Source organism: Salmo salar, chromosome ssa03, assembly GCF_905237065.1.
Source record: "Salmo salar chromosome ssa03, Ssal_v3.1, whole genome shotgun sequence".
NCBI classification, from domain to species: domain Eukaryota; kingdom Metazoa; phylum Chordata; class Actinopteri; order Salmoniformes; family Salmonidae; genus Salmo; species Salmo salar.
The window spans coordinates 4,802,720-4,828,464 of NC_059444.1; the positions used below are offsets into that span (position 1 = coordinate 4,802,720).

Below are 25,745 nucleotides of genomic sequence, written 5' to 3' on the forward strand. Positions count from 1 at the left end.
TCACCAGTAGTGCATTTACCGTTAATTCACATAGATTAGAAATGGTGTTTGTTTGGTTATGGTAATATCTGTTAAGGCATTCAATATGATAATTTTTTTTACCGTTGTCATTGTCGGAGTGGACACGTTGTTTGCAGAGCGCACAACCTAGGCTACACTTGAGGGGAAAAAAGTTTTGGTTTATTTAATTACATTTAAGAGTTTACGAGTCCATTTTTTTTTTTTTCATTGACAAGAGTTCTCCAAACAAGACAACCTTGAGTAAGGACATGTACTTGATTTAAGCGTAGAAGTAGGTCTATAGGTTACCTGGCCTGCACCCCAAATGTAGGCCGATAAATGTTCCAATCTGAGGATCTGATAGGACAATCAGACATACTAACGCACCATCACTGTGGAGCTTCTCAAAGTTATGTTTTCTTCGCCTCATACTGTAACTAACTGAACCCCAAAAAAATGTCTTGCCCTGGTTGGGTGGAAACTCCATCAAATAGATCTACCTGATTTAACTTTTTTTATTATCCCTTAACGCAAATAGCCTACAGCTGTGTATGTCTGTCCAGAGCTCACTGGTGCAGGAAACTGAAGGCCCAGAATATATTATACAATGTTTGCTAGCACCGGTCTTTGGGCTGACCAAGTTAGTAGTCGATACAATGTTTGCTAGCACCGGTCTTTGGGCTGACCAAGTTAGTAGTCGATACAATGTTTGCTAGCACCGGTCTTTGTGCTGACCAAGTTAGTAGTCGATACAATGTTTGCTAGCACCGGTCTTTGGGCTGACCAAGTTAGTAGTCGATACAATGTTTGCTAGCACCGGTCTTTGGGCTGACCAAGTTAGTAGTCGATACAATGTTTGCTAGCACCGGTCTTTGGGCTGACCAAGTTAGTAGTCGATACAATGTTTGCTAGCACCGGTCTTTGGGCTGACCAAGTTAGTAGTCGATACAATGTTTGCTAGCACCGGTCTTTGGGCTGACCAAGTTAGTAGTCGATACAATGTTTGCTAGCACCGGTCTTTGGGCTGACCAAGTTAGTAGTCGATACAATGTTTGCTAGCACCGGTCTTTGGGCTGACCAAGTTAGTAGTCGATACAATGTTTGCTAGCACCGGTCTTTGGGCTGACCAAGTTAGTAGTCGATACAATGTTTGCTAGCACCGGTCTTTGGGCTGACCAAGTTAGTAGTCGATACAATGTTTGCTAGCACCGGTCTTTGGGCTGACCAAGTTAGTAGTCGATACAATGTTTGCTAGCACCGGTCTTTGGGCTGACCAAGTTAGTAGTCGATACAATGTTTGCTAGCACCGGTCTTTGGGCTGACCAAGTTAGTAGTCGATACAATGTTTGCTAGCACCGGTCTTTGGGCTGACCAAGTTAGTAGTCGATACAATGTTTGCTAGCACCGGTCTTTGGGCTGACCAAGTTAGTAGTCGATACAATGTTTGCTAGCACCGGTCTTTGGGCTGACCAAGTTAGTAGTCGATACAATGTTTGCTAGCACCGGTCTTTGGGCTGACCAAGTTAGTAGTCGATACAATGTTTGCTAGCACCGGTCTTTGGGCTGACCAAGTTAGTAGTCGATACAATGTTTGCTAGCACCGGTCTTTGGGCTGACCAAGTTAGTAGTCGATACAATGTTTGCTAGCACCGGTCTTTGGGCTGACCAAGTTAGTAGTCGATACAATGTTTGCTAGCACCGGTCTTTGGGCTGACCAAGTTAGTAGTCGATACAATGTTTGCTAGCACCGGTCTTTGGGCTGACCAAGTTAGTAGTCGATACAATGTTTGCTAGCACCGGTCTTTGGGCTGACCAAGTTAGTAGTCGATACAATGTTTGCTAGCACCGGTCTTTGGGCTGACCAAGTTAGTAGTCGATACAATGTTTGCTAGCACCGGTCTTTGGGCTGACCAAGTTAGTAGTCGATACAATGTTTGCTAGCACCGGTCTTTGGGCTGACCAAGTTAGTAGTCGATACAATGTTTGCTAGCACCGGTCTTTGGGCTGACCAAGTTAGTAGTCGATACAATGTTTGCTAGCACCGGTCTTTGGGCTGACCAAGTTAGTAGTCGATACAATGTTTGCTAGCACCGGTCTTTGGGCTGACCAAGTTAGTAGTCGATACAATGTTTGCTAGCACCGGTCTTTGGGCTGACCAAGTTAGTAGTCGATACAATGTTTCAAGTTCCTTGCAGACGGGCCATGAGCAACCAATGTGATTTATCAGGATATTTTCTACCTGCAGTCTGCAATGTTTTTATTTGTTTGTTTATGTAGGCTATTTCTTACATAGTTGGCAATAGAAGTTACTTATAGATTTGTAGAATTTTCCTTTAGATATAGTGTTGATTAACCACATAACATATATATTTTGAGATATGAAGACCTTTACTATAAATGAAATGAAACTGTTCCAGTAAAATGTGCATATGGAAATCATAAGTGGTACACAGATCAGTAGAAATGTTAGTGTAACTTGGCCCTCCAAATGGAAAAGGTTTCCGACCTCCGGTGAAGCCAGTTACCAGCAACTTCAGGAGCTTAAAGGCAGAATCTGAAGGTGGCAGAAGCTTCATTGTTGTCTGGTGAGGACCTGCCTTACAACAGGCCTACAAGGCCTCAGTCCAGCCTCTCTCAGCCTATTGTGGACAGTCTGAGCACTGATGGAGGGATTGTGAGTTCCCGGTGTAACTCGGGCAGTTGTTGTTGCCATCCTGTACCTGTCCCGCAGGTGTGATGTTCGGATGTACCGATCCTGTGCAGGTGTTGTTACACGTGGTCTGCCACTGCGAGGACGATCAGCTGTCCGTCCTGTCTCCCTGTAGCGCTGTCTTAGGCGTCTCACAGTACGGACATTGCAATTTATTGCCCTGGCCACATCTGCAGTCCTCATGCCTCCTTCTGGCATGCCTAAGCCACGTTCACGCAGATGAGCAGGGACCCTGGGCATCTTTCTTTTGGTGTTTTTCCAGAGTCAGTAGAAAGGCCTTTTTAGTGTCCTAAGTTTTCATAACTGTGACCTTAAATGCCTACCGTCTGTAAGCTGTTAGTGTCTCAACGACCGTTCCACAGGTGCATGTTCATTAATTGTTTATGGTTCATTGAACAAGCGTGGGGAACACTGTTTAAACCCTTTACTGTGAAGTTATTTGGATTTTTACGAATTATCTTTGAAAGACACGATTCTGAAAAAGGGACGTTTCTTTTTTTTTTTTTTTTTTACTGAGTTGATTTCAGACCAGCTCAGTAGCCTACATATAGTTGATTTATTAATACATAGGATGTGTCTATACACGGAGAAATACACGTTTTAACATTTTGACCGACCGATTGGTCAAAAGAACAGACGAGTCTCGGTCAAACTATTTTTTTTGTTTTTGTCGGAGAGCTCTACAACAGAGTGGCCCATAGTGGCGGTTGGGTTATGGTATGGGCAGGCATAAGCTACGGACAGCGAACACGATTGCATTTTATCGATTTGCAATTGAAATGTACAGAGATGTCGTGACGAGGTCCTGAGGCCTGTTGTCGTGCCGTTCATCCGCCGCCATCGCCTCATGTTTCAGCATGATAATGCACGGCCTCATGTCGCAAGGATCTGTACACAATTCCTGGAAGCTGAAAATGTCTCAGTTCTTCCAAGGCCTGCATACTCACCAGACATGTCACCCATTGAGCATGTTTGGGATGCTCTGGATCGACGTGTACGACAGCCTGTTCCAGTCCCCCCCCCCCAATATCCAACAACTTCGCACAGCCAATGAAGAGGAGTGGAACAACATTCCATAGGCCACAATCAACAGCCTGACCAACTCTATGTGAAGGAGAGTTGATCAGGCTGTTGACACCAGATACTGACTGGTATTCTGATCCATGCCCCTACTTTATTTTTATGTATGTGACCAAGAGATGCATATCTGTATTCCCAGTCATGTGAAATCTATAGGTTAGGGCCTAATGAAGGAAGAACGTGTAGAAATAATGAACCTATATCTTTAATTAAATAATTTAACCTCTGAACTATTTTTCTGATATAGTTATTAGCAGCACTATTTAGCCGATTTGGTTGATTTTTGGGGTCTCAAACCAGTGAGCTTAACATTCTTCAGGAATATGGGCACATTTGTATTAGTTACAGTGGAAAAAGGTGGGACTGTTGTTCCCATATCATATAATTGGTACATTTACTATCAATATAGCATTAAACAGTTATCCAGATTTGCATTTTGGCAACAACCCACCCCCAACAAAACCATATGAGATCCACAGTTGTGGTCGTTTCCCCCTATAGTCCAGTAGAGGGCAGCAACAGGTCTGGTAGTTTCCCCTATAGTCCAGTAGAGGGCAGCAACAGGTCTGGTAGTTTCCCCTATAGTCCAGTAGAGGGCAGCAACAGGTCTGGTAGTTTCCCCTATAGTCCAGTAGAGGGCAGCAACAGGTCTGGTAGTTTCCCCTATAGTCCAGTAGAGGGCAGCAATAGGTGGGGTAGTTTCCCCCTATAGTCCAGTAGAGGGCAGCAACAGGTCTGGTAGTTTCCCTTATAGTCCAGTAGAGGGCAGCAACAGGTCTGGTAGTTTCCCCTATAGTCCAGTAGAGGGCAGCAACAGGTCTGGTAGTTTCCCCTTATAGTCCAGTAGAGGGCAGCAACAGGTGTGGTAGTTTCCCCTATAGTCCAGTAGAGGGCAGCAACAGGTCTGGTAGTTTCCCCCTATAGTCCAGTAGAGGGCAGCAACAGGTCTGGTAGTTTCCCCTATAGTCGCACTTTGATCTTGTTGCGCAAATGTACCACATTGCTATTTCGTTTTTGAATCTACGTCATATTGCTGATTCTACCTTTAAGGCCAGGCACCACGCCCTAATAGGGATTTTTCTCCTGTTATCATATCACAAACTTGAATGTAGATACAAATATAATACTTTCTTGAATTACAATTTTTCGGAAATATAATATTACGACACTCATTTAAATATGAATATTCCCCATTTTTTTTTTTTTTTTCAGGACACTGGATTAAGTCAGCCTCAATATTTTGGTTTCATTTTAAGATACTCCAGGACCAGATTTACTCAGAGCAGATTGTATATAAATACTTTTTATTTCTGTCTGTAAAATACTAAAGCTGTTTATGTGAAATGTATTTGACGCATTTTCAAAAGAAAATATTATCTAAAATATAAAAAATAAAATTACAACATATCAACAATTCCTTCGGGAGCATGTCTAGAGACTATATATATCTAAGGATAACCACACTATATGTGTTGGATCCAGATGCTTCTGAAGCTGAGGAAAATCAGTTGGGAGTGTGGGGAAGAATCGGACTTTTGGAAAATGGCCGTTAATGACGTGTACACTGAATCTACCAAACACCTATTTACACCCAAACACTTTTCTCTTCAAAGTAAGTTACTACACATATAGTTCAGTTTGTTAAATTATGTATGAAATGGGCTTTTAAATGACATGTAATTCAATGTAGTGTGCTTTGAAGCTATGGATGGGTGGATGGATGTATATTTTTATTAAGTAGTTAAAATTCATGACATTTTGATGACGGTAGTAATGATAAACGAAATAAAAATATATTTTTTTTTTAAGATTGACATTTGGATGTTTTACTTTCTGAAAATACTATTGAATTGTGCAAAATACCAACAAATCTCCGTATCTAGGTAGATTTAAAAAGAGGATCTTTTAAAAAAAAAAATTATTTCAAACTGTGGAGCCTGGCCTTAAATATTTTACGATCGGCCAATAGGAGGAAGGAGGTTAGCTTATTGGCCGTTTTGGTTTTCAACCTCTCATGGAGGGATTGTCCCTGACCCACATGGATCAACTCTTTTGTGAATAAGCTTAAAGTGGATTAAACTTGTCATTCGATGTTTCTATAGGCTGTTGATATGGTTTGTTCTCTTGTTACTAGTCCTCTGATGTTTTTAGGCTGTTACAATCACTTTTTTGAGATTGAACTCTGTTACATTCTTGGAATGATTCATCGTTTTGATCTGGAGTAAGCCGTGCATGCATAAAACAATGGAAGCATATAGCCCAAAGCCATATTCAAAGCCTATTGAAGGGAATATGGCCTGCGTTTTTCTTTTTACTAGACACAAGATGGTTAGGAAGTGTCCGATTTTAAAAAATAAATACATTTTTTAAAAGCGAATCGATTTTAGGCTGTGAGGCCCTTGCATCTGATAGAAACGGAGACTATTTTCTGACTGGACATTTTGCGCTGCTTTGGTGGATTTCTCTGCATTCCTCTCTTGCGTTCTGTAGGCTATATAACATATTTGTTGAAATAGGCTATAGCAATATGAAAATGACTCGGAATGACACTCGTGCGCTGCGCTGCCGTGCGCTCGCCGACTCGTTTTTAAGTTCAAATAGGTTAAACCATCGTCTGTCACGTGACGATGTCGTCATCGACGGTGGCCGTAAATCATCGTCGATAGACGATACTATCATAATATCGCCCAACCCGTGTGTGTGTGTGTGTGTGTGTGTGTGTGTGTGTGTGTGTTGTGTGAGAGCACAAGTCCAGCTAATAGTAGTTTAGTCTGATGAATAACATGTATTTCTCTCCTCCAGTGGAAAGATGCCAAACCCGATGATCTCATGGATTCCAAGCTGAGATGTGTATTCGACCTGCCTTCTGAAAACGATAGAGTGGTAAGTGCTGGATAGAAGGAGAGAAACGGAGAGATTTATCTTACGTTTCCAGACCAGACTCAACCATATGTGTTTCTGAGCTTGTTGACTGTTTATTGAAAGTGTTCAAACTGACCTGGTAGATATGTAGCTAATATTAAAATATATTAAAAGATAACATAAAGGGGGGGGGGCAGGTTGTAGTTAACTGCAATCAAGTTTTCATTCTATTTCATGCGGATGAATGACCTGATGCATAAAAAAAAAAAACCTTATGAAAACAACAAACTTCTCGGTAAAACTTCCCAATGTCAACAAACAAAATACGCTAGAGGAGGTGGGAGGGGGGGGGTCCTGCCAAGATGTTATAGCCTACTACCACCAAAACATGGAAAAGTATGCAGAGTTTATATTGAATAAGTTATAATGAACTTTCACTTGTGATGATGATCTTGGTGCACATTACAACTAAATATCCAGGAAGCTGTGGAACAGCAAGAACTGGCAAATCTGGTGCAGTCCATGAGGAGGAGATGCACTGCAGTACTTAATGCAGCTGGTGGCCACACCCGATACTGACTGTTACTTTTGATTTTGACCACCCCCCCTTTTTGTTCAGGGACACATTATTCCATTTCTGTTAGTCACATGTCTGTGGAACTTGTTCACTTTATGTCTCAGTTGTTGAATCTTTTTATGTTCATACAAATATTTACACGTGTTAAGTTTGCTGAGAAATAAAACGCTGTTGACAGTGAGAGGACGTTTTGTTGTTGTCGTTGCTGAGTTCAGAACCTACCCTGTCCATCTATCGTCACACTTTTGTCTATAGATCATAAACCACAAACAGATTGGGCAAGTATTTAAACCGCAACAAAACCATCGTAGAGTTGAAACTGTTTTTTTTTTTTTTTAAATATTTTATTCTGTACATGAAACCTCAGGCGCAAAAGTGCTTTTATGTGCACTACGTCATCACACACAGCAATTTATCTGCTAAAAAAAAAAAGTCAGTTTGATGGAAAAGACACCTCTGGTAGAAAGAAATATGCACGTTTTTTCCATGGTTGACTTTAGAATATTTGATTGAAAAATGTGTGTCTTTTGGAAGGAAACCCAGCTGCAGCCTCCATATGAGGAATGACATTGAATGGAATGTTGCTGTCAGAACTGGGTGTGTGTAGCTAAAGTACTGGAGAAAGTAGTAATGGACACCATTTTTTTTATTTAACCTTTTTATTTAACCTTTTATTTAACTTGGCAAGTCAGTTAAGAACAAATTCTTATTTACAATGACGGCCTACACCGGGTCAAACCCGTACGACGCTGGGCCAATTGTGCGCCGTCCAATGGGACTCCCAAATCACGGCCGGATGTGATACAGCCTGGATTCGAACCAGGGACTGTAGTGACGTTTCTTGAGCTGAGATGCCGCTGCGCCACTCGGGAGCCCCACATCGCTGCGTGTTCATATAACATGCCGTGTTCTCCGTTATCTAATGTCTTTGTCTTTCGTCAGTCCTCCGACATGTCCTCTGTGCTGTCTGATCGCGGTACTCTGGGAGCGGTACTCTGGGAGCGCGGCTCTGGGAGCGGTACTCTGGGAGCGGTACTCTGGGAGCGGTACTCTGGGAGCGCGTACTCTGGGAGCGCGACTCTGGGAGCGGTACTCTGGGAGCGGTACTCTGGGAGCGGTACTCTGGGAGCGGTACTCTGGGAGCGGTACTCTGGGAGCATGTTTTCCCTAGTCTGGAGAGAATCCCCATCGGTTGTGTTTGTTACAGATAAACATTGCTTTCTGCTTAGTTCTTTGCAGGTTAAAGGCTTGGTCATATCCATGTGTTCCAAATGGTAGCATTTCCCCCTCTGTAGGGCACTACTGTTAGCCACCTTTACCCCTCTGTAGGGCACTACTGTTAGCCACCTTTACCCCTCTGTAGGGCACTACTGTTAGCCACCTTTACCCCTCTGTAGGGCACTACTGTTAGCCACCTTTACCCCTCTGTAGGGCACTACTGTTAGCCACCTTTACCCTTCTGTAGGGCACTACTGTTAGGTACCTTTACCCCTCTGTAGGGCACTACTGTTAGCCACCTTTACCCCTCTGTAGGGCACTACTGTTAGCCACCTTTACCCTTCTGTAGGGCACTACTGTTAGCCACCTTTACCCCTCTGTAGGGCACTACTGTTACTCCTAAGAGGTTAACACACTTCTTCAGGAATGTTAAACTGATCTTCTGCCAAGCTCCTGAAAACACACCCTGAATTTGTCCTCGCCCCATAGTCCTCTCTCTCTCTCTCTCTCTCTCTCTCTCTCTCTCTCTCTCTCTCTCTCTCTCTCTCTCTCTCTCTCCCTCCACCCATGGCCCTCCCTCCATGGCTCTCCCTCCCTCCCTCCACCCATGGCTCTCCCTCCCTCCCTCCCTCCCCCAGGTCATCAGCTCAGGGACAGGAGAAAAGGAGACAGGTCAGGAGAATAGATCCTTCACTAGAGGAGCAGCAGGATTAATCACCCCAGTGCAGTTGGGCAGACACTCCATGTTCTCAGGAGAGCCAGGCTATGAGACGGGGTCTCGCCTGCCCCCCCGGGCCACCCCTACCTGGGGTGGTGGGGAGTTCCGTACCCCCTTCAGCAGCAGACTGGGTCTAGGTCTACCCCCCACCCCGCCAGGCAGTGTTTGCAACAGGAGTGATCTACAGGGATTCAGGACAGCCCCCAGCTCTGAGGTTAAAGTCAGAAAGATGCCGCAGGTTTGTGAGGATGTGGACAGATTTAGCATCACTGTCAGCGGTAGCTTTTAAAACCTAAAGGCTCAATTACAACTCTTCCTGTGTACTCAGCGTTCCTGTGTGTGTCTCTCTCTCTCTCTCTCTCTCTCTCTCTCTCTCTCTCTCTCTCTCTCTCTCTCTCTCTCTCTCTCTCTCTCTCTCTCTCTCTCTCTCTCTCTCTCTCTCTCTCTCTCTCTCTCTCTCTCTCTCTCTCTCTCTCTCTCTCTCTCTCTCTCTCTCTCTCTCTCTCTCTCTCTAGATCTCTCTTCCAAATTGTTTGACAGATCAGGGACTAAAGCACTAGTGCTTTAGTAGCCTGGTCCTAACCTCTAGTCCTCAGGCCCAGGCCAGGATATAGTAGCCTGGTCCTAACCTCTAGTCCTCAGCCCCAGGCCAGGATATAGTAGCCTGGTCCTAACCTCTAGTCCTCAGGCCCAGGCCAGGATATAGTAGCCTGGTCCTAACCTCTAGTCCTCAGCCCCAGGCCAGGATATAGTAGCCTGGTCCTAACCTCTAGTCCTCAGCCCCAGGCCAGGATATAGTAGCCTGGTCCTAACCTCTAGTCCTCAGCCCCAGGCCAGGATATAGTAGCCTGGTCCTAACCTCTAGTCCTCAGCCCCAGGCCAGGATATAGTAGCCTGGTCCTAACCTCTAGTCCTCAGCCCCAGGCCAGGATATAGTCGCATGGTCCTAACCTCCAGGCCCGGATACAGTAGCCTGGTCCTAACCTCTAGTCCTCAGGCCCAGGCCAGGATATAGTAGCCTGGTCCTAACCTCTAGTCCTCAGGCCCAGGCCAGGATACAGTAGCCTGGTCCTAACGTCTAGTCCTCAGCCCAAGGCCAGGATATAGTAGCCTGGTCCTAACCTCCAGGCCAGGATACAGTAGCCTGGTCCTAACCTCTAGTCCTAACCTCCAGGCCAGGATACAGTAACCTGGTCCTAACCTCCAGTCCTCAGGCCCAGGCCAGGATACAGTAGCCTGGTCCTAACCTCCAGTCCTCAGGCCCAGGCCAGGATACAGTAGCCTGGTCCTAACCTCCAGTCCTCAGCCCCAGGCCAGGATATAGTAGCCTGGTCCTAACCTCCAGTCCTCAGCCCCAGGCCAGGATACAGTAGCCTGGTCCTAACCTCCAGTCCTCAGCCCCAGGCCAGGATATAGTAGCCTGGTCCTAACCTCCAGTCCTCAGCGTTCCTGTGTGTGTGTGTGTGTGTGTGTGTGTGTGTGTGTGTGTGTGTGTGTGTGTGTCTCTCTTTCTCTCTCCAGATCTCTCTTCCAGATTGTTTGACAGATCAGGGACTAAAGCACTAGTAGCCTGGTCCTAACCTCTAGTCCTCAGGCCCAGGCCAGGATACAGTAGCTTGGTCCTAACCTCTAGTCCTCTAGTCCTTAGCCCCAGGCCAGGATATAGTAGCCTGGTCCTAACCTCTACTCCTCAGCCCCAGGCCAGGATATAGTAGCCTGGTCCTAACCTCTAGTCCTCAGCCCCAGGCCAGGATATAGTAGCCTGGTCCTAACCTCTAGTCCTCAGCCCCAGGCCAGGATATAGTCGCATGGTCCTAACCTCCAGGCCAGGATACAGTAGCCTGGTCCTAACCTCTAGTCTTCAGGCCCAGGCCAGGATATAGTAGCCTGGTCCTAACCTCTAGTCCTCAGGCCCAGGCCAGGATACAGTAGCCTGGTCCTAACCTCTAGTCCTCAGCCCAAGGCCAGGATATAGTAGCCTGGTCCTAACCTCCAGTCCTCAGCCCCAGGCCAGGATACAGTAGCCTGGTCCTAACCTCCAGTCCTCAGCCCCAGGCCAGGATATAGTAGCCTGGTCCTAACCTCCAGTCCTCAGCGTTCCTGTGTGTGTGTGTGTGTGTGTGTGTGTGTGTGTGTGTGTGTGTGTGTGTGTGTGTCTCTCTTTCTCTCTCCAGATCTCTCTTCCAGATTGTTTGACAGATCAGGGACTAAAGCACTAGTAGCCTGGTCCTAACCTCTAGTCCTCAGGCCCAGGCCAGGATACAGTAGCTTGGTCCTAACCTCTAGTCCTCTAGTCCTTAGCCCCAGGCCAGGATATAGTAGCCTGGTCCTAACCTCTACTCCTCAGCCCCAGGCCAGGATATAGTAGCCTGGTCCTAACCTCTAGTCCTCAGCCCCAGGCCAGGATATAGTAGCCTGGTCCTAACCTCTAGTCCTCAGCCCCAGGCCAGGATATAGTAGCATGGTCCTAACCTCCAGGCCAGGATACAGTAGCCTGGTCCTAACCTCTAGTCCTCAGGCCCAGGCCAGGATACAGTAGCCTGGTCCTAACCTCCAGTCCTCAGGCCCAGGCCAGGATACAGTAGCCTGGTCCTAACCTCTAGTCCTCAGGCCCAGGCCAGGATATAGTAGCCTGGTCCTAACCTCTAGTCCTCAGCCCCAGGCCAGGATATAGTAGCCTGGTCCTAACCTCTAGTCCTCAGGCCCAGGCCAGGATATAGTAGCCTGGTCCTAACCTCTAGTCCTCAGCCCCAGGCCAGGATATAGTAGCCTGGTCCTAACCTCTAGTCCTCAGGCCCAGGCCAGGATATAGTAGCCTGGTCCTAACCTCTAGTCCTCAGGCCCAGGCCAGGATACAGTAGCCTGGTCCTAACCTCTAGTCCTCAGCCCCAGGCCAGGATATAGTAGCCTGGTCCTAACCTCCAGGCCAAGATACAGTAGCCTGGTCCTAACCTCTAGTCCTCAGGCCCAGGCCAGGATACAGTAACCTGGTCCTAACCTCCAGTCCTCAGGCCCAGGCCAGGATACAGTAGCCTGGTCCTAAACTCTAGTCCTCAGGCCCAGGCCAGGATATAGTAGCCTGGTCCTAACCTCTAGTCCTCAGGCCCAGGCCAGGATATAGTAGCCTGGTCCTAACCTCTAGTCCTCAGCCCCAGGCCAGGATATAGGAGCCTGGTCCTAACCTCTAGTCCTCAGGCCCAGGCCAGGATATAGTAGCCTGGTCCTAACCTCTAGTCCTCAGCCCCAGGCCAGGATATAGTAGCCTGGTCCTAACCTCCAGGCCAGGATACAGTAGCCTGGTCCTAACCTCTAGTCCTCAGGCCCAGGCCAGGATATAGTAGCCTGGTCCTAACCTCTAGTCCTCAGGCCCAGGCCAGGATACAGTAGCCTGGTCCTAACCTCTAGTCCTCAGCCCCAGGCCAGGATATAGTAGCCTGGTCCTAACCTCCAGGCCAGGATACAGTAGCCTGGTCCTAACCTCTAGTCCTCAGGCCCAGGCCAGGATACAGTAACCTGGTCCTAACCTCCAGTCCTCAGGCCCAGGCCAGGATACAGTAGCCTGGTCCTAACCTCCAGTCCTCAGGCCCAGGCCAGGATACAGTAGCCTGGTCCTAACCTCCAGTCCTCAGCCCCAGGCCAGGATATAGTAGCCTGGTCCTAACCTCCAGTCCTTAGCCCCAGGCCAGGATACAGTAGCCTGGTCCTAACCTCCAGTCCTCAGCCCCAGGCCAGGATATAGTAGCCTGGTCCTAACCTTCAGTCCTCAGCGTTCCTGTGTGTGTGTGTGTGTGTGTGTCTCTCTCTTTCTCTCTCCAGATCTCTCTTCCAGATTGTTTGACAGATCAGGGACTAGTAGCCTGGTCCTAACCTCTAGTCCTCAGGCCCAGGCCAGGATACAGTAGCCTGGTCCTAACCTCTAGTCCTCAGCCCCAGGCCAGGATATAGTAGCCTGGTCCTAACCTCTAGTCCTCAGCCCCAGGCCAGGATATAGTAGCCTGGTCCTAACCTCTAGTCCTCAGCCCCAAGCCAGGATATAGTAGCCTGGTCCTAACCTCTAGTCCTCAGCCCCAGGCCAGGATATAGTAGCCTGGTCCTAACCTCTAGTCCTCAGCCCCAGGCCAGGATATAGTAGCATGGTCCTAACCTCCAGGCCAGGATACAGTAGCCTGGTCCTAACCTCTAGTCCTCAGGCCCAGGATATAGTAGCCTGGTCCTACCCCAGGCCAGGATACAGTAGCCTGGTCCTAACCTCTAGTCCTCAGGCCCAGGCCAGGATATAGTAGCATGGTCCTAACCTCCAGGCCAGGATACAGTAGCCTGGTCCTAACCTCTAGTCCTCAGGCCCAGGATATAGTAGCCTGGTCCTAACCTCCAGGCCAGGATACAGTAGCCTGGTCCTAACCTCTAGTCCTCAGGCCAGGCCAGGATATAGTAGCATGGTCCTAACCTCCAGGCCAGGATACAGTAGCCTGGTCCTAACCTCTAGTCCTCAGGCCCAGGCCAGGATACAGTAACCTGGTCCTAACCTCCAGTCCTCAGGCCCAGGCCAGGATACAGTAGCCTGGTCCTAACCTCCAGCCCTCAGGCCCAGGCCAGGATATAGTAGCCTGGTCCTAACCTCCAGTCCTCAGGCCCAGGCCAGGATACAGTAGCCTGGTCCTAACCTCCAGCCCTCAGGCCCAGGCCAGGATATAGTAGCCTGGTCCTAACCTCCAGTCCTCAGCCCCAGGCCAGGATACAGTAGCCTGGTCCTAACCTCCAGTCCTCAGCCCCAGGCCAGGATATAGTAGCCTGGTCCTAACCTCCAGTCCTCAGCCCCAGGCCAGGATATAGTAGCCTGGTCCTAACCTCCAGTCCTCAGCCCCAGGCCAGGATACAGTAGCCTGGTCCTAACCTCCAGTCCTCAGCCCCAGGCCAGGATACAGTAGCCTGGTCCTAACCTCCAGTCCTCAGTCCCAGGCCAGGATATAGTAGCCTGGTCCTAACCTCCAGTCCTCAGCCCCAGGCCAGGATACAGTAGCCTGGTCCCAGATCTGCTTGCGACATACAGCACAACCCGATCTAGGACCAGGCTAAGGACACACCTAGGGGCTCGACTCAATCAGATCCACTTTAACCTACATCCGCATAGCGGTTGTTTAGGCAGAGGTGGAACTACGTTACAGCTGTCAAATCCACAAGTGGCTGCCAGCCTTATACATAAAGCGGACATTGCCATTGGCTGCACGGCGTCGCATTGACAGAAATCCCATGCAGTTTTGTTTACTAGTTGGAACACTACAATGTCAGACGTAATCTATAATCCAATGTCAGACGTAATCTATAATCCAATGTCAGACGTAATCTATAATCCAATGTCAGACGTAATCTATAATCCAATGTCAGACGTAATCTATAATCCAATGTCAGACGTAATCTATAGTCCAATGTCAGACGTAATCTATAATCCAATGTCAGACGTAATCTATAATCAATGTCAGACGTAATCTATAATCCAATGTCAGACGTAATCTATAATCAATGTCAGACGTAATCTATAATCCAATGTCAGACGTAATCTATAGTCAATGTCAGACGTAATCTATAATCCAATGTCAGACGTAATCTATAATCCAATGTCAGACGTAATCTATAATCCAATGTCAGACGTAATCTATAATCAATGTCAGACGTAATCTATAATCAATGTCAGACGTAATCTATAATCAATGTCAGACGTAATCTATAATCAATGTCAGACGTAATCTATAATCAATGTCAGACGTAATCTATAATCCAATGTCAGACGTAATCTATAGTCAATGTCAGACGTAATCTATAATCCAATGTCAGACGTAATCTATAATCCAATGTCAGACGTAATCTATAATCAATGTCAGACGTAATCTATAATCCAATGTCAGACGTAATCTATAATCCAATGTCAGACGTAATCTATAATCAATGTCAGACGTAATCTATAATCCAATGTCAGACGTAATCTATAGTCAATGTCAGACGTAATCTATAATCCAATGTCAGACGTAATCTATAATCCAATGTCAGACGTAATCTATAACTCTCCTCCATTTATTTAGTTGAATGATTTTTCATTATTTGAGTGTAATTATTTAGTTAACAGGCTACACTCATTCTGAACATCAAACGCATGTGGCGACAATGATCACGAGAGGAGGAAGAGGTCTGATCTGATTTGAATTTACACACTACTGTTGCTGCTGGGTTTATGTTTAGTGGTTTTTCTTCAACGTTCTCCATGTATGCAGAATGAGCCTCGGGCTGCGTCCCAAATGAACCCCTTGTCCCCCTGTATGGTGTCAGTTTGACCCTATGGGCACTGACCAGATGGTAATGCACTAAATTGAGAATACGGCTCCCTAAGCGGTTTCTCTCTCCGTTCTCTTGGCTTTACAGAATGACGTGGAAAGGAGCAGCGACGTTGCGGCGCCCGTGCAGAACTCGTCCAAGGCGGCGGACAGGCCCGTGGCAGCGGCGAAGACGGTCAGCGCCTCGATGGACGACTCTGAGATGAAGAAACTAACACAGGAGTGCAAGAGACTGCAGGCTGAGATGGGCAAACTGACCGAGGAGAACAGACAACTCAAGGTTAGTCTGTAGGTTAGGGGTTGTAGAGGCAGACTGTAGGTTAGGGGTTGTAGAGGAACAACAGTCTGTAGGTTAGGGGTTGTAGAGGGAACAACAGACTGTAGGTTAGGGGTTGTAGAGGGACTGTAGGTTAGGGGTTGTAGAGGGAACAACAGACTGTAGGTTAGGTGTTGTAGAGGAACAACAGTCTGTAGGTTAGGGGTTGTAGAGGAACAACAGACTGTAGGTTAGGGGTTGTAGAGGGAACAACAGACTGTAGGTTAGGGGTTGTAGAGGAACAACAGACTGTAGGTTAGGGGTTGTAGAGGGACTGTAGGTTAGGGGTTGTAGAGGGAACAACAGTCTGTAGGTTAGTGGTTGTAGAGGGAACAACAGACTGTAGGTTAGGGGTTGTAGAGGGACTGTAGGTTAGGGGTTGTAGAGGGAACAACAGACTGTAGGTTAGGGGTTGTAGAGGGAACAACAGACTGTAGGTTAGGGGTTGTAGAGGAACAACAGACTGTAGGTTAGGGGTTGTAGAGGGACTGTAGGTTAGGGGTTGTAGAGGGAACAACAGTCTGTAGGTTAGTGGTTGTAGAGGGAACAACAGACTGTAGGTTAGGGGTTGTAGAGGGACTGTAGGTTAGGGGTTGTAGAGGGAACAACAGACTGTAGGTTAGGGGTTGTAGAGGGACTGTAGGTTAGGGGTTGTAGAGGAACAACAGACTGTAGGTTAGGGGTTGTAGAGGGAACAACAGACTGTAGGTTAGGGGTTGTAGAGGGAACAACAGACTGTAGATTAGGGGTTGTAGAGGGAACAACAGACTGTAGGTTAGGGGTTGTAGAGGAACAACAGTCTGTAGGTTAGGGGTTGTAGAGGGACTGTAGGTTAGGGGTTGTAGAGGGAACAACAGACTGTAGGTTAGGGGTTGTAGAGGAACAACAGACTGTAGGTTAGGGGTTCTAGAGGGAACAACAGACTGTAGGTTAGGGGTTGTAGAGGGAACAACAGACTAGGTTAGGGGTTGTAGAGGGAACAACAGACTGTAGGTTAGGGGTTGTAGAGGAACAACAGTCTGTAGGTTAGGGGTTGTAGAGGAACAACAGACTAGGTTAGGGGTTGTAGAGGGAACAACAGACTGTAGGTTAGGGGTTGTAGAGGGAACAACAGACTGTAGGTTAGGGGTTGTAGAGGGAACAACAGACTGTAGGTTAGGGGTTGTAGAGGGACTGTAGGTTAGGGGTTGTAGAGGGAACAACAGACTGTAGGTTAGGGGTTGTAGAGGGACTGTAGGTTAGGGGTTGTAGAGGAACAACAGACTGTAGGTTAGGGGTTGTAGAGGAACAACAGACTGTAGGTTAGGGGTTGTAGAGGGAACAACAGACTGTAGGTTAGGGGTTGTAGAGGGAACAACAGACTGTAGGTTAGGGGTTGTAGAGGGAACAACAGACTGTAGGTTAGGGGTTGTAGAGGGACTGTAGGTTAGGGGTTGTAGAGGAACAACAGACTGTAGGTTAGGGGTTGTAGAGGAACAACAGTCTGTAGGTTAGGGGTTGTAGAGGGAACAACAGACTGTAGGTTAGGGGTTGTAGAGGGACTGTAGGTTAGGGGTTGTAGAGGGAACAACAGACTGTAGGTTAGGGGTTGTAGAGGACCAACAGACTGTAGGTTAGGGGTTGTAGAGGGACTGTAGGTTAGGGGTTGTAGAGGGAACAACAGACTGTAGGTTAGGGGTTGTAGAGGAACAACAGACTGTAGGTTAGGGGTTGTAGAGGAACAACAGACTGTAGGTTAGGGGTTGTAGAGGGAACAACAGACTGTAGGTTAGGGGTTGTAGAGGGAACAACAGACTGTAGGTTAGGGGTTGTAGAGGGAACAACAGACTGTAGGTTAGGGGTTGTAGAGGGAACAACAGACTGTAGGTTAGGGGTTGTAGAGGGAACAACAGACTGTAGGTTAGGGGTTGTAGAGGAACAACAGACTGTAGGTTAGGGGTTGTAGAGGGACTGTAGGTTAGGGGTTGTAGAGGGAACAACAGACTGTAGGTTAGGGGTTGTAGAGGAACAACAGACTGTAGGTTAGGGGTTGTAGGGGGACTGTAGGTTAGGGGTTGTAGAGGGACTGTAGGTTAGGGGTTGTAGAGGGAACAACAGACTGTAGGTTAGGGGTTGTAGAGGGAACAACAGACTGTAGGTTAGGGGTTGTAGAGGGACTGTAGGTTAGGGGTTGTAGAGGGAACAACAGACTGTAGGTTAGGGGTTGTAGAGGGAACAACAGACTGTAGGTTAGGGGTTGTAGAGGGAACAACAGACTGTAGGTTAGGGGTTGTAGAGGAACAACAGTCTGTAGGTTAGGGGTTGTAGAGGGAACAACAGACTGTAGGTTAGGGGTTGTAGAGGGAACAACAGACTGTAGGTTAGGGGTTGTAGAGGAACAACAGACTGTAGGTTAGGGGTTGTAGAGGGAACAACCGACTGTAGGTTAGGGGTTGTAGAGGGAACAACAGACTGTAGGTTAGGGGTTGTAGAGGGAACAACAGACTGTAGGTTAGGGGTTGTAGAGGGACTGTAGGTTAGGGGTTGTAGAGGAACAACAGACTGTAGGTTAGGGTTTGTAGAGGAACAACAGACTGTAGGTTAGGGGTTGTAGAGGGAACAACAGACTGTAGGTTAGGGGTTGTAGAGGGACTGTAGGTTAGGGGTTGTAGAGGGAACAACAGACTGTAGGTTAGGGGTTGTAGAGGGAACAACAGACTGTAGGTTAGGGGTTGTAGAGGAACAACAGACTGTAGGTTAGGGGTTGTAGAGGGAACAACAGACTGTAGGTTAGGGGTTGTAGAGGGAACAACAGTCTGTAGGTTAGGGGTTGTAGAGGAACAACAGACTGTAGGTTAGGGGTTGTAGAGGAACAACAGACTGTAGGTTAGGGGTTGTAGAGGAACAACAGACTGTAGGTTAGGGGTTGTAGAGGGACTGTAGGTTAGGGGTTGTAGAGGGAACAACAGACTGTAGGTTAGGGGTTGTAGAGGGAACAACAGACTGTAGGTTAGGGGTTGTAGAGGAACAACAGACTGTAGGTTAGGGGTTGTAGAGGGACTGTAGGTTAGGGGTTGTAGAGGAACAACAGACTGTAGGTTTGGGGTTGTAGAGGGAACAACAGACTGTAGGTTAGGGGTTGTAGAGGGACTGTAGGTTAGGGGTTGTAGAGGAACAACAGACTGTAGGTTAGGGGTTGTAGAGGGAACAACAGACTGTAGGTTAGGGGTTGTAGAGGGAACAACAGACTGTAGGTTAGGGGTTGTAGAGGAACAACAGACTGTAGGTTAGGGGTTGTAGAGGGACTGTAGGTTAGGGGTTGTAGAGGGACTGTAGGTTAGGGGTTGTAGAGGGAACAACAGACTGTAGGTTAGGGGTTGTAGAGGAACAACAGACTGTAGGTTAGGGGTTGTAGAGGAACAACAGACTGTAGGTTAGGGGTTGTAGAGGGAACAACAGACTGTAGGTTAGGGGTTGTAGAGGGAACAACAGACTGTAGGTTAGGGGTTGTAGAGGAAACGACTGTAGGTTAGGGGTTGTAGAGGAACAACAGACTGTAGGTTAGGGGTTGTAGAGGGAGCTGTAGGTTAGGGGTTGTAGAGGGAACAACAGACTGTAGGTTAGGGGTTGTAGAGGGAACAACAGACTGTAGGTTAGGGGTTGTAGAGGAACAACAGACTGTAGGTTAGGGGTTGTAGAGGAACAACAGACTGTAGGTTAGGGGTTGTAGAGGGAACAACAGACTGTAGGTTAGGGGTTGTAGAGGGACTGTAGGTTAGGGGTTGTAGAGGGAACAACAGACTGTAGGTTAGGGGTTGTAGAGGGACTGTAGGTTAGGGGTTGTAGAGGAACAACAGACTGTAGGTTAGGGGTTGTAGAGGGAACAACAGACTGTAGGTTAGGGGTTGTAGAGGGACTGTAGGTTAGGGGTTGTAGAGGGAACAACAGACTGTAGGTTAGGGGTTGTAGAGGAACAACAGACTGTAGGTTAGGGGTTGTAGAGGGAACAACAGACTGTAGGTTAGGGGTTGTAGAGGGACTGTAGGTTAGGGGTTGTAGAGGAACAACAGACTGTAGGTTAGGGGTTGTAGAGGGACTGTAGGTTAGGGGTTGTAGAGGGAACAACAGACTGTAGGTTAGGGGTTGTAGAGGGAACAACAGACTGTAGGTTAGGGGATGTAGAGGGAACAACAGACTGTAGGTTAGGGGTTGTAGAGGGACTGTAGGTTAGGGGTTGTAGAGGGAACAACAGACTGTAGGTTAGGGGTTGTAGAGGAACAACAGACTGTAGGTTAGGGGTTGTAGAGGGACTGTAGGTTAGGGGTTGTAGAGGAACAACAGACTGTAGGTTAGGGGTTGTAGAGGGACTGTAGGTTAGGGGTTGTAGAGGAACAACAGACTGTAGGTTAGGGGTTGTAGAGGAAGACTGTAGGTTAGGGGTTGTAGAGGAACAACAGACTGTAGGTTAGGGGTTGTAGAGGAACAACAGACTGTAGGTTAGGGGTTGTAGAGGGACTGTAGGTTAGGGGTTGTAGAGGGAACAACAGACTGTAGGTTAGGGGTTGTAGAGGGAACAACAGACTGTAGGTTAGGGGTTGTAGAGGGAACAACAGACTGTAGGTTAGGGGTTGTAGAGGGAACAACAGACTGTAGGTTAGGGGTTGTAGAGGGAACAACAGACTGTAGGTTAGGGGTTGTAGAGGAACAACAGACTGTAGGTTAGGGGTTGTAGAGGGAACAACAGTCTGTAGGTTAGGGGTTGTAGAGGAACAACAGACTGTAGGTTAGGGGTTGTAGAGGGACTGTAGTTTAGGGGTTGTAGAGGGAACAACAGACTGTAGGTTAGGGGTTGTAGAGGGACTGTAGGTTAGGGGTTGTAGAGGGACTGTAGGTTAGGGGTTGTAGAGGAACAACAGACTGTAGGTTAGGGGTTGTAGAGGGACTGTAGGTTAGGGGTTGTAGAGGGAACAACAGACTGTAGGTTAGGGGTTGTAGAGGAACAACAGACTGTAGGTTAGGGGTTGTAGAGGAACAACAGACTGTAGGTTAGGGGTTGTAGAGGGAACAACAGACTGTAGGTTAGGGGTTGTAGAGGGAACAACAGACTGTAGGTTAGGGGTTGTATAGGGAACAACAGACTGTAGGTTAGGGGTTGTAGAGGGACTGTAGGTTAGGGGTTGTAGAGGAACAACAGACTGTAGGTTAGGGGTTGTAGAGGGAACAACAGACTGTAGGTTAGGGGTTGTAGAGGGAACAACAGACTGTAGGTTAGGGGTTGTAGAGGGACTGTAGGTTAGGGGTTGTAGAGGGAACAACAGACTGTAGGTTAGGGGTTGTAGAGGAACAACAGACTGTAGGTTAGGGGTTGTAGAGGGAAAACAGACTGTAGGTTAGGGGTTGTAGAGGAACAACAGTCTGTAGGTTAGGGGTTGTAGAGGGAACAACAGACTGTAGGTTAGGGGTTGTAGAGGGAACAACAGACTGTAGGTTAGGGGTTGTAGAGGGAACACGACTGTAGGTTAGGGGTTGTAGAGGGAACAACAGACTGTAGGTTAGGGGTTGTAGAGGAACAACAGACTGTAGGTTAGGGGTTGTAGAGGGACTGTAGGTTAGGGGTTGTAGAGGGAACAACAGACTGTAGGTTAGGGGTTGTAGAGGGACTGTAGGTTAGGGGTTGTAGAGGAACAACAGACTGTAGGTTAGGGGTTGTAGAGGGAACAACAGACTGTAGGTTAGGGGTTGTAGAGGGAACAACAGACTGTAGGTTAGGGGTTGTAGAGGGACTGTAGGTTAGGGGTTGTAGAGGGAACAACAGACTGTAGGTTAGGGGTTGTAGAGGGAACAACAGACTGTAGGTTAGGGGTTGTAGAGGGAACAACAGACTGTAGATTAGGGGTTGTAGAGGGAACAACAGACTGTAGATTAGGGGTTGTAGAGGGAACAACAGACTGTAGGTTAGGGGTTGTAGAGGGACTGTAGGTTAGGGGTTGTAGAGGAACAACAGACTGTAGGTTAGGGGTTGTAGAGGGACTGTAGGTTAGGGGTTGTAGAGGAACAACAGACTGTAGGTTAGGGGTTGTAGAGGGACTGTAGGTTAGGGGTTGTAGAGGAACAACAGAAACCTGAATGTTAGAATAGACCTTAACTTCAGTTGCTTGTTTATACACAGAGGTCAAGGGTCATAGATGAACAATCAGTACACGTTTCAGCTGTGACAGTTTGTTTTTTAAAAGAGAACAACTTCTATTTTATTTATCTTTAGTTCTATAATGTCGTATTTAATGTGTCCGCCCCCCCCTTCTCTTTTGCGTTTCCAGGACGACGGCGTTAGAATGAGAAGGGCTGCCCAGCATTCCGATCACTTGACATCAAATCAGACGGGCTCCTCCTCCTCTTCCTCCGTGATGCAACACACCACCGCCGCGTCCCTGCCTTCCCTCCTCGTCGTCATAGCAGCCATCTTCATCGGCTTCTTCATGGGGAAGTTCGTCTTGTAGACCTGGGGCTGGGTTCTGAAATGGCACCCCCATTCCCTTGACCGGGGGCACTCGTGCGGATGAGTCCCATAGGGTTCTGGTCAAAAGTTGTGCACTTACATAGAGGGAATAGGGTGCCATTTGGGATGTTGCGTCCTGGGAGACGCACAACGCCTGCCGTATCCCACGACGATCCCTCAGCTCCGGAATCAAAAGGCGTGGATGGAAGATGTGTTTCTGTTAACGTAGCCATATCAGATGTAGTGCTGTGAACCTCCATCTTGTCTGCAGTGACCACGTCTGTCTGTCTGTCTGTCTGTCTGTCTGTCTGTCTGTCTGTCTGTCTGTCTGTCTGTCTGTCTGTCTGTCTGTCTGTCTGTCTAGCATCAGAAGTACCAGGGACCCGCTGCCTTTTTTTTTACAAGGTCTCACACATGGCTAGTACACACACACACACACACACAAAGGAAGGAAGTAAGGAAGTAAGGAAGGAAGGAAGGAAGGAAGCTCCTTGTTTGTGTGTTTCTGTTCTTTGATGGATGGACAGACAGGATTGTGGAGGGATATGACGTTTGTGTCCTAAATGGCACCCTATTCCTTATATAGTGCACTACTTTTGACCAAAGCCCTTATAGGCCCTGTAATGCCCTAGGTACCCTGGTAAAAAAGTTAGTGCACTATAAATGGAATAGGCTGCTATTTAGGACATACAGGAAGTAGTACACTACCAATCAACATGGAGGACAGTTTACTCTGAATCCCAAACGGCACACTATCTCCTATGTAGTGCACTACTTTTGATAAGAGACAATACTAATTGAGCCCAGGTCTACAGTAGCCTGGTCCTAACCTCCAGTCCTCAGCCCCAGGCCAGGATATAGTAGCCTGGTCCTAACCTCCAGTCCTCAGCCCCAGGCCAGGATACAGTAGCCTGGTCCTAACCTCCAGTCTTCAGCCCCAGGCCAGGATATAGTAGCCTGGTCCTAACCTCCAGTCCTCAGCCCCAGGCCAGGATATAGTAGCCTGGTCCTAACCTCCAGTCCTCAGCCCCAGGCCAGGATACAGTAGCCTGGTCCTAACCTCCAGTCCTCAGCCCCAGGCCAGGACACAGTAGCCTGGTCCTAACCTCCAGTCCTCAGCCCCAGGCCAGGATATAGTAGCCTGGTCCTAACCTCCAGTCCTCAGCCCCAGGCCAGGATATAGTAGCCTGGTCCTAACCTCCAGTCCTCAGCCCCAGGCCAGGATATAGTAGCCTGGTCCTAACCTCCAGTCCTCAGCCCCAGGCCAGGATATAGTAGCCTGGTCCTAACCTCTAGTCCTCATCCCCAGGCCAGGATATAGTAGCCTGGTCCTAACCTCCAGTCCTCAGGCCCAGGCCAGGATATAGTAGCCTGGTCCTAACCTCCAGTCCTCAGCCCCAGGCCAGGATATAGTAGCCTGGTCCTAACCTCCAGTCCTCAGCCCCAGGCCAGGATACAGTAGCCTGGTCCTAACCTCCAGTCCTCAGGCCCAGGCCAGGATATAGTAGCCTGGTCCTAACCTCTAGTCCTCAGCCCCAGGCCAGGATATAGTAGCCTGGTCCTAACCTCCAGTCCTCAGGCCCAGGCCAGGATATAGTAGCCTGGTCCTAACCTCCAGTCCTCAGCCCCAGGCCAGGATACATTAGCCTGGTCCAGATCTGTTTGGTTCTGGTCAAAAGTAGTGCCCTAGGGAGTAGTGTATCATTTGACACCTAGACACATCACCGTGGGCCTGAAGCAGTGTTCTCTGTCTGTTGTGTTAATAGTAGTTGAATGGAACGTTAAGTGTCTTTTTGTAAATGTTATTTTAACCATTTTAAGATAAAAAGGAGAGCACTACTTCAATCGTCAAATACCGACCACCTTACTACCTGTTGCATGGCATCCTCTTTCCTTTTATAGTGCGCTACTTGTGACCAGAGCACTATGGACCCTAGTCAAAAGTAGTGCACTATACAGGGACGCAGCCATATATACTACTTCATTTGTTCTGTTTGTAATTTCTCAACTTTTTTTTTTTTTTCCTCTGGGGAATATTTCTATTCCATCTGGGATATAATAGGTGCCTCCTTCGTCCCTTCCTCCCTTTCCTACCTGGCCCTGTCCTTTCCCACCTGTCCCTGTCCTTTCCTACCTGTCCTTTCCTACCTGTCCCTGTCCTTTCCTACCTGTCCCTGTCCTTTCCTACCTGTCCTTTCCTACCTGTCCCTGTCCTTTCCTACCTGTCCCTGTCCTTTCCTACCTGTCCTTTCCTACCTGTCCCTGTCCTGTCCTACCTGTCCTTTCCTATCCCTGACAATACCAATGTAGACTTTATATTATAATTTTTCTCAGTACAAATCATATTATAATCCTTCTTTTCTTTTTTTGTTGAGTCAAATGAAAACCAAGAAGGTTTCCTTCCAACCCTGTTCCCTCCCACGGTTTTAAACATTTTGAAGAAATAAAACTGAAAACAACGTGGGTTTTGATGGTGTTCGTCTTCTTTCGTAGTCTCTTTAGAATATACTGTACACTGCTCATACAACACATCACCGTGTAGCCAACATGTTTGGTTTGTAACGTAGAATTAACATTGTAGCGACCTTTAACCCCAACACCTAGCGACCTTAACCCCCAACACCTAGCGACCTTAACCCCCAACACCTAGCGACCTTAACCCCCAACACCTAGCGACCTTCACCCCAACACCTAGTGACCTTAACCCCCAACACCTAGTGACCTTAACCCCCAACACCTAGCGACCTTAACCCCCAACACCTAGTGACCTTAACCCCCAACACCTAGCGACCTTAACCCCCAACACCTAGCTACCTTCACCCCAACACCTAGCGACCTTAACCCCCAACACCTAGCGACCTTAACCCCCAACACCTAGCGACCTTAACCCCCAACACCTAGCGACCTTCACCCCAACACCTAGCGACCTTCGCCCCAACACCTAGCGACCTTCACCCCCAATACCTAGCGACCTTCAACCCCAACACCTAGCGACCTTCAACACCTAGCGACTTTCAACCCCAACACCTAGCGACCTTCAACACCTAGCGACCTTAACCCCCAACACCTAGCGACCTTAACCCCAACACCTAGCGACCTTCACCCCCAACACCTAGCGACCTTCACCCCCAACACCTAGCGACCTTCACCCCCAACACCTAGCGACCTTCAACCCCAACACCTAGCGACCTTCAACCCCAACACCTAGCGACCTTAACCCCAACACCTAGCGACCTTAACCCCCAACACCTAGCGACCTTAACCCCCAACACCTAGCGACCTTAACCCCCAAAACCTAGTGACCTTAACCCCCAACACCTAGCGACCTTAACCCCCAACACCTAGCGACCTCAACCCAACACCTAGCGACCTTAACCCCAACACCTAGCGACCTTAACCCCAACACCTAGCGACCTTAACCCCAACACCTAGCGACCTTAACCCCAACACCTAGCGACCTTAA

General features: G+C 47.9%; 1 protein-coding gene and 1 long non-coding RNA gene across 3 annotated transcripts in view; one reads left to right on the top strand and one right to left on the bottom strand.

Moving 5' to 3' along the window:
* The window catches only part of LOC106596674 (vesicle-associated membrane protein-associated protein A), a 57,695-nt gene extending 32,949 nt beyond the window's left edge, over positions 1 to 24,746 (top strand). The window contains exons 4-7 of one of the 2 annotated variants that reach the window (XM_045714426.1): positions 6,593 to 6,673; positions 9,086 to 9,403; positions 15,580 to 15,771; positions 22,104 to 24,746. In XM_045714426.1, coding sequence (XP_045570382.1) covers positions 6,593 to 6,673; positions 9,086 to 9,403; positions 15,580 to 15,771; positions 22,104 to 22,283 — 771 coding nt within the window. In that variant the 3' untranslated portion in view covers positions 22,284 to 24,746. The remainder of the gene's footprint in view (positions 1 to 6,592; positions 6,674 to 9,085; positions 9,404 to 15,579; positions 15,772 to 22,103) is intronic. The other variant, XM_045714427.1, reaches the window with a different exon arrangement.
* LOC123741596 (uncharacterized) lies at positions 11,130 to 23,310 on the bottom strand. Its single transcript, XR_006769045.1, has 4 exons — positions 23,113 to 23,310; positions 13,968 to 14,105; positions 12,782 to 12,919; positions 11,130 to 11,247 (listed from the first exon to the last, which is right to left on the bottom strand). It is a non-coding gene; the product is annotated as an uncharacterized lncRNA (long non-coding RNA).
* Positions 24,747 to 25,745: the final 999 nt, after the last annotated feature.